The sequence below is a fragment of the Rhinatrema bivittatum genome, chromosome 7 (genome assembly GCF_901001135.1).
Source record: "Rhinatrema bivittatum chromosome 7, aRhiBiv1.1, whole genome shotgun sequence".
Classification (NCBI taxonomy): domain Eukaryota; kingdom Metazoa; phylum Chordata; class Amphibia; order Gymnophiona; family Rhinatrematidae; genus Rhinatrema; species Rhinatrema bivittatum.
Genome location: NC_042621.1, coordinates 269,413,794 through 269,428,908, shown reverse-complemented (window position 1 = coordinate 269,428,908; position 15,115 = coordinate 269,413,794). Strand labels below are relative to the sequence as shown.

Below are 15,115 nucleotides of genomic sequence, written 5' to 3'. Positions count from 1 at the left end.
CACTGAGTAGCATATAGAGCCTCTCCAATAAAGGCGCAAGCACCAGTGGAGTAGGCTCCTGCAGCAGTGCTGGTCCCGGTGGAACCTGAGGCTCAAAGTACTGCAGGGACCAGCCGATCGCATGCGCCTAACTCCTCCTTGAAGGCTTCAGAGGGGTCAGAGGGAACCACTTCCTCCGCCCGAGACCGCTTCGGAGAAGGCATCGATGCCGATGCCTGTCCGTGGCCTGGCTTCAATGACAAGGACCGATGATAATGTTTCTTTGACTGCTCTCGATGATCACCACAGACCTTTCCCGGGACTGAGGGATACGGTGCGCGGACGTCGTGGATTCCCCCAAGCAGAGGGACACAGACCTAGTGGGGGTCTGTAATGGGCATAGTCTGGGGGCACTGGGGACACTGGCAACAACCAGTCGATGCCATTGGAAAAAGTATGCGGCGTGAGGTCGATGGTTGGCAGACGCCAGGAGATGAAACCGTCAGCGATCAACCACAAAGAAGCGAAAAACTTACCAGGTCGCGGAGAGCAGAACCAACAAAAAATATGAGGGACCCTACATGATGCGGAAGCAAAAACTACTGAAAAAACCATGAAAGCGCGAGCTCACAACCGCAAGGCAGCAGTTTTGCGGAAAGGAAGAAACTGAAGAGGGACCCCGATTGGGCGCGTGGTTAGCGGCATGCTGGGCATTTTCAGTGTGCCAGTAGAAACTTTGACAGACATTTTCCAAGTCGGGCTCCATCGGATGATGTCACCCATGTGTGAGGACTACTATCCATCTTGTCCTTGGAGAAATAGTTTTCTTAATTTGTTTGAAAATTTTTCAAATAATTTTTCCTTCACAAGTATTTTTTTTCTTGGTGATTATTTGTAAACTATATTTTTAAAAAAGTGACCGTTTATGATCTTTTAAGTTCAATATCTCCCTTACAGTTTATGCATACAAAACCCAATACACAACCCATGAATCTGATTTATAAAAGATTTTTTATCTAAGCACAACAGAGAAAAGCAAATGTAAATCAGATCCCCCTAATGTTCGCCACGATGCACAAGTATTTATAGAAATGCTTTACTTCCAGCTGGCAAGATTCTACATAATCTAAAACTAGACTTACCATGGTCATGAAAGCAATTCTTGCATCTTTGTGTTCTACAACTTTTGAAAGCACAAGTCCTGAATCTAACAGTGTAAAACGGTGATCCTCATCATCTAAGAATGTCCTCCTCAGTTCTTCCAGAAAAGAAAGACCATGCTCTTTAATGATTCTTCCATACACATCTTGCACAGATGTTTTGATGAAAATCTCAGAAGTCAACTTGTCCAACTCATTCAAAGCATGTGCTTGGTTCAGTTGTTCTCTTTTGAGAGCATTTCCTTTCTTAACACACAAGCCTGAAGAACAGTTGGCGATCCTCAATGAATCGGCATTCTTAGATCTACCTGGGTCATTACCTTTAGACTTTAGTGCGAATGATTCTCTAATCTTCTCCTGAACTTCACCAACCTCATTTTCTTTTTTCTTATCAAGGCTAATTTCTATTTCATGAAATTCTTTATCAACACTTGTTGAACCTGGAGTCTGATTGCGCATGGCATTCATAAATGGTCTTGGGTTTCTCTGTTCTCCTAGATGAACATCTTCATCTTTACAACTTAGGAAAGAACTATTGGAAAGTGTGCTATCAAACTCAGTATTTTCAGGTCTGCTTTGATGGTCACCATCTTTACACCAGGCTGATTCCTCCTGAGATTCATTAGATTCCAGCTGCAGATCTTCACTCAGAGTTGTTTCAGTGGCATCTATAGAGCTAATTTTACACTCTACAAACTCTTTGCTCTGCAATGCAGGATCTAAAGTTTGGTCATGTAAACTACTGACAGATAATCTTGTTTCTAGTTTTTGTCCTGGCAAAGCATCCTCTCTTTCATTATCCAGGCTGATAGCACTGGTAGTTATCCCAATCAAATTATTGTTCAGATATTTGTATGCTTGTGTATAATGAGAGGAGCTAATTAGATCAGTGCTAGTATTTTGATTTTCTTCTTCATATTCACTTGCTTCCATTTTCTCCTTGTCCTGTCCTGTTTCATTTATATTTTCAAAGCTAATTTCCATTTCCTGTACACTGTTTAGCAGCATTGGATTTAGGATGTCACCGAGTCTGGTGTTCTTGAGTGGCAGTAGTTCAGGAATGTTGTGTACAGTCTGTGGATTAGAATTCTCTAACGTGGAACATGGAACAAGGTCTAACCTTTGAAAGAGTTGTGGTTCATCTGTTTTATTCATCTCTAGATTTAAAGTATGGGTCATAAATGCTGTTCCACTGTCACCTTTGGGAATACACACGTGTGCCTCTTCTGACAAGTGGTGAGTTTCTTTCGTGTCTAAGTGTGGCCCACTCTGTGTCTGCAAATCACTAGACAGTTCTTCCTTCCAAAGAAGGTAAGTCTCAGTAACTTCAGAATAAAGGATTTGTGACTTTGAAAACTCACAGTATACTGTGGGAACCTCCTTATCGTTTAAAACTGATCCGGAACTAAGGTCTGTTTCTGGCGAGTTTGTCTCCTGAGCTCTACTTTGATCCCTCTTCGGCTCCAACAATATTTCTTTGTCTTGACGGATGCCAAACAGAATAGGACCATTTCTCTCCTGTATTTTTTCTACTCTATAATTTTGTGCATCTGAGTTTTCAAGATCTGACTTTTTATAACTGCAGGACCCCAAAGATGGCTCTAGCTGTAGCGCTGCTTGCTTTGAATTAGATCCAAAACTGAAAGGCAAGGGAAAGATTACATAGGGTTTCTGCTTTGAGCTGGGTGGCAAAGGCTTCTGATATATGAACGGCGTAAAGCGATGAGAACCGCAGGCCTCCATCTGGGGCTCTACAGTGCTGAAGCAGCCGTCAGAAAACACAGGCTCACCATTCTGGGGCTGCGGTGCTACTGTCTCACTGACTGCAATCTTTATTGTATGAGGGTGACTCCGGGTTCCTCCGGAAGGCAGCAGGACAGCCGTGATATCGATGTCGGTCTCTGTTGTAATAGGAGACTTTGTTTCTTGTATAATACACTTCAGTTCTTCATTCGCCGCAAGGAGATCACGTTCGTTCAATAACAGGAGCTTGGCTTCATCGCCAAGACCTTTCTGCTGTTCAGGTTTTCCAGTGTCTTGGAAGGTTGTAGATTCGTCATTATTTTCCAGAGAAGCTCTATATGGGGGGGGGGGGGGGACAGGAAAAACAGAGATTCTAGCATTTAATTTAGTTAAGTGTTGGATTTGCATATTTAACAATTATGTTATGCCAACAGGCCAAGGCATGAATGAATGAGTAAATATCACCAACCAAACTCCCAAGTTATTAAAAAAAAAAAAAAAAAAAAGCAAATTTGCTTTCTTACTTTTTTTTTAAAAATTCACTGAGGCTGTGTACTGATACTGAACTATTTCACTTACCAATCTAGGTAGTGACTACTTCTTAAGTATTTTGATCAATTATCCTGCACTGACTCCCTCCTCCCCACTTGTGACTCACAGTGGTGGTCTCTTCCAGTGGAAGCAACTGGCCCCAGTGAAGAGAGCCAGTGCAGATCTGACTGCCCTGAATGCACATGCATAGCTGACAGGTCTCTCACAAGTCTAGCTTGTAGATTTTTCGAGCATGCGTAAGACATGGTGCTAAAGGTCCCCATCACGTTTGTTTTCCCCTCAAACATGCAGGCAAAAAGACAACCATTAGCGATGGCCCCCACAGGGCAGAAAATCCCCCAAATTAACTCACAACCTTCCTGGATCAAAAAGAAGCAGTGGCTGGATCTGGACAGCAGGGAAGGAAAGGGGCACCGCAAAACAGCCATAACTTGATGGTGGCTGGATCGCTTTCATTGTAGTAGTCTAGCAACAGCAGAAGCATCCCCAGGAGCACCAGTCCCGGATCGCGGTGGAAATAAAGGTACAGGGCATTGGGGGGGGGGGGACTCTCAGCGCAAATAAATATTTATTTACATTAAATGGGGCTTTGCAACTGAGAAGGGAGGGAGATGGGAGACAGGCTGCGATGTTTTGTTTTGGGGTTTTTTAAGGAAATTAACTTAACCAGATATATTCTTTTTTGAATATATCTGGTCAAGCCTAAAGCTAAGTTAGCCAAATAACGGGACCCCCTCCCCAGAGCACCCCTTTTATATCTGGCTAAATTATAGCCACATAACATATCTGGCTATAATTTAGCCAGATAAGAGGGTCAATATGCCATTTAAGCCATTTAGATGAATAACTTGTGAGTTAACCGCCTAAGGGGGTCATTTATCAAAGGCTTATCGCATGCAAAAAGGGCCTTTTCACATGCGATATCAAGCAAATTAGGGGGAGGGGAGGAGACAGGGAGGAGGCGGTGTCTTCCCTGCCGGTGATAATGTTGCTAACATTATCGTTGGCAGTAGCGCTCCGAATAGCACCACTTTCGCACTGCCGTGGTGCAAAGGCTGCGGGCTTTCGCAGGCCCTCCCCTCCCCCCCCGTTTTCGCCTAAATGTCCTTTAAATATCTATCCCCTTATTAATAAGGACTAAGATTAGTTGTTATTGATTCTAATTAGCTGAAATCCCATTTGTCAATGGCTATAAAATATGCTCACAGAGGATATTGGTTATCTGTTTTGTTTTTATTTGTTTTCGATTACGTGGGTTAATTTCTATGTTGCCCAGAGCCCGGCATCGGGCGACTAATAAATAAATAAAAATAAACATACTATACTGTGCATAATTCTACCTCTAATGTTGTTTATGCATCTGACATGGGACACACAAGGGGGGGATTGTTCATGGTGATCAGACATTTCATCTTGGTGCTGAAGATTCACAATTCGAGAAAAGCTTACTGAGAAAGGCCCTCAGATGCCTAAGATGTCAACCTACTACAAAGCTCATTTTCAAAATATTTGGGGGAGGGTGTTGTGCTTTAAACATTCAACTGACCGAATCTAATGGTTCATATCCTTTAATTCGAACATTTCAAAACACTGCTTCTAAAAAACAAAGAAAAGCTGCAAAATCACTCCCAGTCAAAACACCATCCTACTCAGATGCTTTAATATTTGGCATAGGATCAGACACTTCACCAGAATTATATTCAGACATACAGGGAGCAATTTCCAAACTACCTACATTGCTGGAAAGTCCGGGGGTACGTAGTACCCACAGTCTGTGAGCCAATTTTCAAAAGGTTAAAGTACGTGCGCACCCTCTTTCTATGGATAATTTTTCTGACCAAACATATGTGGATAGGTTTCTCCCTCAACTTAACCCTGGCCCCAGGAAAGCCTGCACTGCAATGTGGGTAAAAGTGCGTGCATACAAGATGGGCAATTTTCAAAAGAGCCCATTTCCACGGCACTTTACCCTCTGGAAATGGCTTTGAAAATTGGCCACTGAAAAATGACTTATAGACATCTTCAGTAACACCAGATCTCCAGGTCGCTAGTTTAGAGGTCAGCCTGAAGGTCAGTTATCATAGGGCCACATTGGTGCAAGGAGCCTATGACTCAGTTTGCTCGGCCAAATTTGAAAAAAGCACTTTTTTTTTTCTTTTAAAGGATTTAGGGGGCAATTTTCATACTCGCTTTCAAAATCAGGCTGAAGGAGCACAGCGGGCACTTAGTACTAAATATACAGAGGGCTTTCAAAATGAAAGCCTTGTGCATTTTTCGCCCCTGCCGACCTAACCTCACCCCTTTATTTGCTGTGGAGGGGGCAAGGAAATTTTCAAAGACCCCACTTCCATGACAAAACATGGCAATGGCTTTCCAAATTGCCTTCCCTGTTTCTTGTAATATAGGAAAGGGAAAAAAATAGCCCCTGAAAAGATTTTCCAGCAAAATGGTACTGACATCAGGTTTAACATGATTTTATTTCATTTGTTCTACAGAAGTTTTTCCCTCCCAAGAGCTGCAGGAAAATGAAATCCTTGCCCAAAACTGGGCAAACAAACTTGCAGATTTTTTTTGTACTCTTTTTGTCTTACTTTTTGCTCAACTCGTACATTTGGCCCTAGGACACAGAGCTGAGGAGTGTTTGCAGATGTGTTAGTCATTTAATTTACAGGGTCATTCATCAAATCGCATTAGGGCCTTATGACGCGATAAAAGGCTAATGCGTGTTATATCGCATATAACGCGATATACCCGATATTTGGCATGTCTCTGCCCAGACAGCCTCCCTATTACAATGACCTTCTTTGCACGTGATTTAAATGCATGCAAAGAAGGTCATTACTAGGCAAGTGAATGGCTGACCGAGAAGGTGGTCAGCCACGATAAAACACCACCTCCCCGGTAAGCGTTACATGTGCGGCGGTAGGCCCAGGACCCTAACGCGGATCCCGAGACTCCTGCTGCACATTTAAAGCGGCAGGGAAAAGAAAAAATAAAATGCAGCCAAATGGGGAGATTAAGCGGGGTCATTGCTGACCCCCATTTCAAACCAGGGACTCCAAAACAAAAATAAAGTAAAAATTATGCACATGGTGGTGGTGGCAGCGGGGCCCCCTTCCCCCCGGCCCCTCGATAGACAGGCCCCCTACCCCACCCCCATCTCCCTGCCAGAGACCCCCCTTACCTTATAAATCGATCCTGCATCGGGGATGGATGCACCCTCGCACTCATCCAAGTCAGCGCCATTTTCCAAAATAGCGCTGATGTCGCCTTGCCCCAGCCATGTGACCGGGGTAAGGTCTGGGATCAGACTCAGGTCTGAGTCCGATCAGCAATGACCCCCGCTCAACTTCCCCTTTTGGCTGCGGTTTATTTTTTGGGTGGCCAGCAGCCCTTTAAGATGATGGCCGTCCTGTGAGGTTGAGACAGCCATCGCATTAAAGGGCTGCTCGTCGCGGACGTTTGTGTGTCGTGGTGTTTGGCCACGACACAAAATATGCGCCATCGAGCCGTGCTGTGTTTTCCGGGGACGGATCCCAACTTTTGCAGCGACACCCAACCCCCCCCCCCCCCCCCACAATAGTGGGACCCCGTCCTGTGAGAAAACATTGTGGCTTGATGAATCTAGGGCTTAGTGACAGTCATCTAAGCAGGGCTGACTCTAAGGGGATGAAGGGGCCTGGGGTCAAACTGTCTGAGTGGGACCCCACCTAAAACTGAAGAGCTGAGGGATGTTCCCCTCAGAGGCTCAAGAGCAGTGGGGGAGGGGCAGCCCTCTCTGGACCATCTGCCACTGTGCTCCTAGCCCTAAGCTTTCCACTGCCAAGCCACGAGCAGGCCACTGCAATTCCCGTCCCACCAATGCTCAAAAACAAGAAGGGCACAGAAAGAAAAAGGTTACTAGTCACACAAAATTACATTGATCTGAGCAAAATAGATATTAATATTAGATTGCATTTTTTTCCCTAATGAACTTACGCAAAAAAATCAGGCTCCTCTTTGTCCCTGGTACTTTGCTTCAGTCCATCTGTTCCTTTAAATGAAAAACAAATTCATGTGTATATGTATTCATCATAAGTCTGAATAAGCTTTAATAAGCTTTATCATTTCATATTTATTTTTACTTATTTACATTTTTCTCACTTTTCCATAGGATGCCCAAGGTAGAGAACAGCAACAAGTAACAAATAATACAATATTATATGAGCAAAAATTACAAATAAAAGCAAAGAACCAAGCAAAAGACTAAAACCAAAAGTTTTACAATCAGAACAAACAGATCATAAAAAAACAGGCAATCATTGCAAATACAACATAAGTAACCTGTTATCTCCTTTCTCAGTCCTGTGTGGACATTTCTGAATTAATTGACCTTTCAGTAGTGAAGCCATGAGAATAATGCAATTTCCTCCTGTAAAAGTACTCTGGAGTCCAGCCAAAAACTGTCTCATTCAGGTGAATCCTCACAGGATGAATCACTTCTGTGCCTTTGCATGACAAAACCTCAATATAAAAAAAAAAGAATCATAAAACATCAAAAGATTTAAAAAAAAACAAAACCCACAAACAAAAAAGGAATATAAAAATTGTATTATTTAAAGAAAAAGTATCTTGATGAAATCTATACAGCTTCCTGCTAATCTGTTTACGGTTCTGTCATTTAAAGAGCTATGCCTTCAATCTACTGTTCAGAGCCTTTTCGGGTATGGGGCAGATTTTATGGAAGGCCCTGCCACAGGAGCTTTGTGAAACTGAAGACTATAAGCTTTCTCCTAAAAAGCTTAAGGCTCATCTTTTTCAGAGGACCTTCTCCTGATCTTAACTTGGAGTCATACTATGTATTTAAAGATTGCACTGGATTGTTTTATTCAGACCTTGTTAATGTAGCTGTGTTTGTTTTATTTTATTATGGGTGTTTAGTTTATAAATAGCTTAGAATGGATATTCTGTTATAAATGGTGTACAAAAATGTTAAATAACTAAAGACATATTTAACACAAGCACAACTGAGTACAGGATTTCCAAACAGTAAAGTCATCAATGCTTTCTAGGGTCAGGCATGATTTTAAAAAAAAAAAAATCCAAACCAATTTGATTTGAACTATGAATTTTTGCGATTCAAAAACAATTTGCATCACTGAATTTTTAGGTAATTCAACCAATGAATTGCTTTGGTTGATTAGATACGCATAGCCGCGCGTATCTTTTAAAATCCGGGGTCAGCGCGCGCAAGGCTGCGCAAAATCGGCAGCCTGCACACGCCGAGCCATGCAGCCTGCCTCCGTTCCCTCCGAGGCCGCTCCGAAATCGGAGCGGCCTTGGAGAGAACTTTTTTTTTGTCTCTCCCCCCCCCCCACCTTTTCCTCCCTTCCCCTATCTAACCCCCCCACCTTGTTCGATGGAGTTATGCCTGCCACTGGCCACTGGCAAGCATAACTTGCGCGCGCCGGCTGGCCAGGCCCTGACACAGGCCGCTGTGTTGGGGCACTTGGCCACGCCTCCGGACCGCCCTGGATGGCAGACACGCCCCCGGACCGCAGACATGCCCCCAGACAGCCCATTTTAGCAAGCCCCTGGACTTGCGCGCCGGCAGCCTATGCAAAATAGGCTGCCGGTGCGCAGGGCTTTTAAAATCTACCCCAGAGTGTGCAGGGATAGGGAGAAATACTCTCCCTCTCTCTTGGAGAATGAGTCCACTAATTTCTATCATAGTGCTTCCAGCTTGGAAGAAAGCCTCCCCTTCCCTCTCTGGCCCATGTATCACTCAGAAAGAGAGAGGAATCAACATGAGTCCACACACATTTTGTGATCCACAAGACAGTCATTATTTTTAGGGATGATTGCAATCATCAGATTCATGAGTTTTTCCTCATACCAATGTAGTTGTTTTGTTATTTTATGTGATAATGCTGCTATAATGTGTTATTACAAACTGATTTTTTGTTATGGCATGACTACTTTTAAAGATGATATTATGTTAAAGTGTTTTTGTTTATTTTATTATGTATAGTTTAGGTTACATTAATTTTATGTGATACTTTTATTATTTGTTCTTGCCCCACACCTTAAACAGATAGTGGAAAGGAGTGTAACTAAATAAATGATTATGTTACCTGCAGTCTACTAGAGAAATAGACCATGGATTGTAATCCATGAATTGCAAAAACTAAGTTATCCCATGTCCAGTACCTTAAGAATGGTCTCTTATAATTGTCATGGGATGTCAGAATTACCTAGCTTTTCAGCTTTTATACCAAAACACTACCGGTGACCACTTTTACCATCATAAAATGGTTTTCTAACCACCAGCAAACAAAAACATTGGTTTGTAATAGGAGTCATTCATACACAACATCAAACACCACAACTTTTTTATGACCCAAGGAATAGCTTATTCAATTTTCAAGTTTTCATCCATACAGGTTATAGTCTAATTTATCAGTTGGCCATTTTTTACGCATACGTAGGATTTTCTCTACTAAAAAGGATTTTGTAATCTATGCATAAGAACTGAGGGGCGGATTTTAAAAGGCACGCGAATAGCCTACTTTTGTTTGCGCTCCAGGCGCAAACAAAAGTACGCTGGATTTTAGTAGATACGCGCGGAGCCGCGCGTATCTACTAAAAAACCTGGATCGGCGCGCGCAAGGCTATCATTTTGTATAGCCGGCGCGCACCGAGCCGCGCAGCCTACCCCCGTTCCCTCCGAGGCCGCTCCAAAATCGGAGCGGCCTCGGAGGGAATCCTCTAACACCCTCCCCTCACCTTCCCCTCCCTTCCTCTACCTAACCCACCCGCCCGGCCCTGTCTACACCCCCCCCTTACCTTTGTTGGGGGATTTACGCCTCCCAGAGGGAGGCGTAAATCCCCGCGCGCCAGCGGGCCTCCTGCGCACCGGGCCGCGACCTGGGGGCGGGTACGGAGGGCGCGGCCACGCCCCCGGACCGCCCCGGGCCGTAGCCACGCCCCCGTACCCGCCCCCAAAACGCTGCCGACACGCCCCCAAAACGCCGCGACGACCGGGCCCGCCCCCTGACACGCCCCCGACACGCCCCCCTCGGAGAACCCCGGGACTTACGCGAGTCCCGGGGCTCTGCGCGCGCCGGGAGGCCTATGTAAAATAGGCTTCCCGGCGAGCAGGGCTCTGAAAATCCGCCCCTGAGTGTCTGATTATTAGACAAAGGTTACCCCTTTCTGATAGTTAGACCAGCATACCCGAGAGCTTTACATGCAGACAGATCTTGGCTGTTATTGGATCAGGAGCCGCCTTCTAATTCTGGAGTGGTTTGTGTCCTGCACGATACGCAAATATCAGCAGCAATCCATTGTTTATATACACTGGAACATTTTAAGACTTCACTTGGTGCTTGAGCCCCCCCCCCCCCCCCCCATTGTTGCATACACAAATTGGAAAACATAAAAAACGTTATCGTACAATCTATTTTCACTCAGTTACCAACTGATGTCAGTGCTACAGCAGCAGGACGCATGCCATTTGGCAACTGTTTTTTCTGTTCGTAACCGGTGAGCGGTATAAGTTGGCAAGATCCTCAATTGGGCACTGTCATTGAGTTACATCATTCAACAAATGTTGCCACTTCCTTTGTTATTTATTACATTGTTTGCCCTTGCCAGAAAGAATATATTGGTAGAACTAAAAGAAAAATTAAGACTCAATTGGTAGAACATAAAAGCTGTTTGGTAATAAAGATGATACAATGTTTATCTGAAGGATACACATTTGAAAGCCTCCTATGGAGTACTATTGAACATATTCCAACCTTATTCAGAGGCACTGACCGCCATGCACAGTTAAATATTAGAGAACAATTCTGAATTTGTAGGTTGAATTCCACCATTCTGGGTGGATCCCTAAAGGCTAGAGGATGGAAACAAAGAAAAGAGCGCATGGGGGTAACTTATTGGTGCGGTGGTTATTACCCTTAACCAATAAGTCTTTGTTACAACTCCAACACTGCCCTCTGCTTCAACGGCAGGGGGAAAAGGGGAATTGGTTTCAGACAGCAACCAACAATGCCCTGACTTTTATAATCTGGGGAACTAATAAGCATGGGGATAACTTGCTGGTGCGGCTGTTACTACCCTAACCATTAAAACTTGATACTTTTGATGCACTGCTCTCTGCTTCAACAGCAGGGAATTGGATTCAGAAAAAAAAAATGAGGGCCCCAACTTTTAAGGTCTGAGGAACTGATAAACCTGCACGGAGAAACAGGTTCTACCTTAACAGAAGGCATGGGATTCCTACCCTTAACCAATAAGCCTTGATGCAACTGCAACATCGCTCTCTGCTTCAATAGAAGGAGGGGTGGTGGGAAAGAGGAATTGGATTCAGAGACAATCAACATGAGCCCAGACTTTTTTTTTTAGTCTGGGGTACTGATGCAGAGACATAAGGGAAAAATAAGACATAAGGGACTGCTTCTATGGCCAAGTCCGTAAGCAAAGCACATCAAGCAACATTGTCTGAATTTTCAAGGCTAGTCACCCAGTAAAAAATGTTGCGAGCAGTAAATATTTTATGGGTTATCATAAGGCTTGGGGATAACTGTCCAGAGCAGCAGATGCTACAATTAACAGGCCTCGACTTTTACGGTCTGAGGAACTGACAAACATGGGAGGTAACCTGAACCGCGTAGCAGATACTATCATAAGAAGCTTGCTGGGCAGATTGGATGGACCATTTGGTCCTTTTCTGCCATCATTACTATGAAGTTGAGTGGCACTCACTTCTTTAATTTTTTGTTTTTCCTCTGCTTTTCCAATATGAAAGATATGAGTTTTCTGAGTCTTCCTCCGATGTCAATGCTTTCCAGTACACTTCTGGCACCAAGCTAAGTGGAGATGTCGTCAAGCCAGCAAAATTATAACAAAAAGAAGTTAAGGTATTGGTTTTTATGTAGGAAGCCTGTTCTAATTTTATGCAGTTTTACAAGTTATACGTTTTTATTCAGTCAGGCTCAAGAATTTGTATTGAAAGGTTTTTAGGTAAAAATGATTAACTGTTTTGCACTGTTCATAAGATTGGATTTTAACAATTTTGATGGAAGAAGTGCTATGAATTTAGAAGTTCTACATGTCCCCTGGAAGCAGCTCATTTTCGAAGCACAGACCTGTATTGGGGTAGTATAAAAAACAGCAAGAAAATACATTAAGGATAAAGAAAGACAACATAAGTCAGATAAGTGATATATGATAGCCAAAGAGAGGAGACAGAGGTTAGACAAGTGGCTATATTTTATTTGCAAAAAATATATATATAAATAAACTTTTTTTGTTGAATTTACCAATTATGGACTCAACTAGATGATTATTTGGAAGGCAAATAATGGCTTTGTACTGGGAGTGCCTTCAGTCTGCCACTTAAAACAATCGTAATTTCATTACATTGTTTCAATGATGCAAAAATTATCAACAGCCCTTAAAATTTCAGGGGGGGGGGGGGGGAAGAAAAACCCACAACATAGTCTCATGTTTCATCAAATATGTTTCAATGGGTAAAAGCTATTTTACCTGCATGCAAAACAAAACTTAAAAGCACAACTCAAACATGCAAGATAATTGGGCTGGAAAACTTTATTTTGTATGTTTTGATTGAAGCTATATTATTACCATTTTTTTTGTATCCTAGTTTTTATGGATGAATATGCTGCTTATTCCTATACCTACTAGTAGCATAATAAGACATTCCTATCGAACATCATTGGACTCTTTCCAATATCTACCACAAACAGGCGACATCCATGGCTCAAAAGGTTATCATCACACTGGAAATGATTACGAGGAAAAGATTATGGATGAAAGCTTGCGTTTCAGTTGCTACGGTCCCATGCAAACCTTTAGCTTGAAAACTCAGCGCCGCACCTTTTGCTGACATTTTCTTTCCGACTTCTGTGGCAAGTAGGTTGCACGTCTCTGAATCCATTTCCGCTCCGGCTTTTGCTTTGCAGTGAAACCCCAGCAAAACAGAACGCAAATTCTAATAAAAGCTGGCTGGATCAATACAGATTTTTCCCCCCTTCCGTCCTAGCTATACCGCCTACTTTTCCAGACTTTAAATAATATGAATCAGAAACTAAATAAATCTAAAGAGCCAGAGCGGCTACGTTTGATGTAGAAATCCTGCACAAGCTCCGCCAGCTCTCAGCAGGAAGCTCTGACTCAAACAGAAAGTGAAAGTCGCCGTCGCCGGTTGTGCTGCCCTCACTGCGCATGTGTAAGAGTGATAGCCGGCATGAGAAGGCCGTGCCTCCCGACGTCCTTGCTCTTGTGCAGAATGTTATTTAAGGATACTGTAAATCTCTTGCACTAGCAGATTTAAAGCATCAGCTTTGGCCGAACTTAGACAATTCAGTTGGTGGTTCAGTTTAACAATAAAACTATCAAGATTCTCCCCCTTTCACTCGGATTTTTATTGCTAACGAATGGAGATATTTGTCTTTAAAGACTGTGGAAGTGCTTGTTATTTAAGTCGCCGACCATTTTTTCACGTTGATCAATCTGGAAAACTGTGTTGATATTTATTTTTGGTGGGATGGAGGCAGCAGTCTCCTCCTGTTGCTATGGGCTTCCAGCTCAATGAGAATTTAGGCCTATGCCAACAAAGGACATACACTGGTTATGTCCCGGTAACCCTTTCCTTAAGGATTCTACAGAAGCTCTGTGTGGTTTGTCCATGAACAACATCCCAGAGAAATGTTAAGATTACCATGACAAAGTATGATGAATTATCCAAAACAAAGGTTACTGTTGTAAATATTTGGTTAGTTGTGACCTTGGGCAAGTCACTTTCCCTCCATTGCCTCAGGTACAAACTTAGGGGGTCATTTATCAAAATGCGATAGCACCATATAGTAGGGTGCGATGCAAATTCAGAAAATGGGAGGAGTTAGGGGCAGAGAGTGGACTGGGTTAGCCTGTCAAGAGCTATCGCACAGCTGTAATGCTGATTTTAACTACACCTCTTTGAATTGTGTTAGGCTGTGCGATGTCTTCTGCAAGGCCCATTTCAGGAGAGAGAGAGAGAGACCATAATGTAATTCCCATAGGTAGGTATTTGTATCCCTATGGCAGGCCCACCTAGTAACTCGAGGTGGGGTTTAGGTAAGAGTGTAGGGGGTTAGGAGCCACTTTGACATTCTACGTGCCACCTACGAACAGAACAGTGGTCTCATGAAGATTTGATGACCTTTGGAGTGAGGAAACTCACTCTAAGATGAGATTTGGGCAAGGTTCTCTCAACCTAGCTTGATGGACTCTCTACCTGGGTAACATCAAGCTAGGTTGAGAGAACCTTGCTCAAATCTCATCTTGGAGTGAATTTCTTCACTCTGAAGGCCATCAAATCTTCACAAGAGACCACTGTTCTGTTCGTAGGTGTCACGTATAATGTCAAAGTGGCCCCTAACCCCCTACACTCTTACCTAAACCCCACCTCGAGTTACTAGGTGGGCCTACCATAGGGATACAAATACCTACCTATGGTAATGACATTATGGCCAGTCTTTCTCTCTCTCTCTCTCTCTCATGGTCCGCTCTTCGCACAGGTAATTAGCATAAATTGCAATACGCCCCTTTTGCTATCGCATGCAGTACTTACCGCATTTTGATAAATCCAGGCCTAAGATTGTAAGCCCTCTGGGGATAGGGAAATACCTACA

At 43.4% G+C, this 15,115-nt stretch overlaps 1 protein-coding gene across 1 annotated transcript in view; it reads right to left on the bottom strand.

Moving 5' to 3' along the window:
* The window catches only part of LOC115095902, a 51,086-nt gene extending 37,392 nt beyond the window's left edge, over positions 1–13,694 (bottom strand). Inside the window, exons 1-3 of the mRNA XM_029610222.1 lie at positions 13,320–13,694; positions 7,413–7,467; positions 1,122–3,216 (exon numbers count right to left, since the gene is read on the bottom strand). Of these exons, the coding sequence (XP_029466082.1) occupies positions 1,122–3,216; positions 7,413–7,467; positions 13,320–13,380 (2,211 nt within the window). The 5' untranslated portion in view covers positions 13,381–13,694. The remainder of the gene's footprint in view (positions 1–1,121; positions 3,217–7,412; positions 7,468–13,319) is intronic.
* Between the last annotated feature and the right edge of the window lie 1,421 nt (positions 13,695–15,115).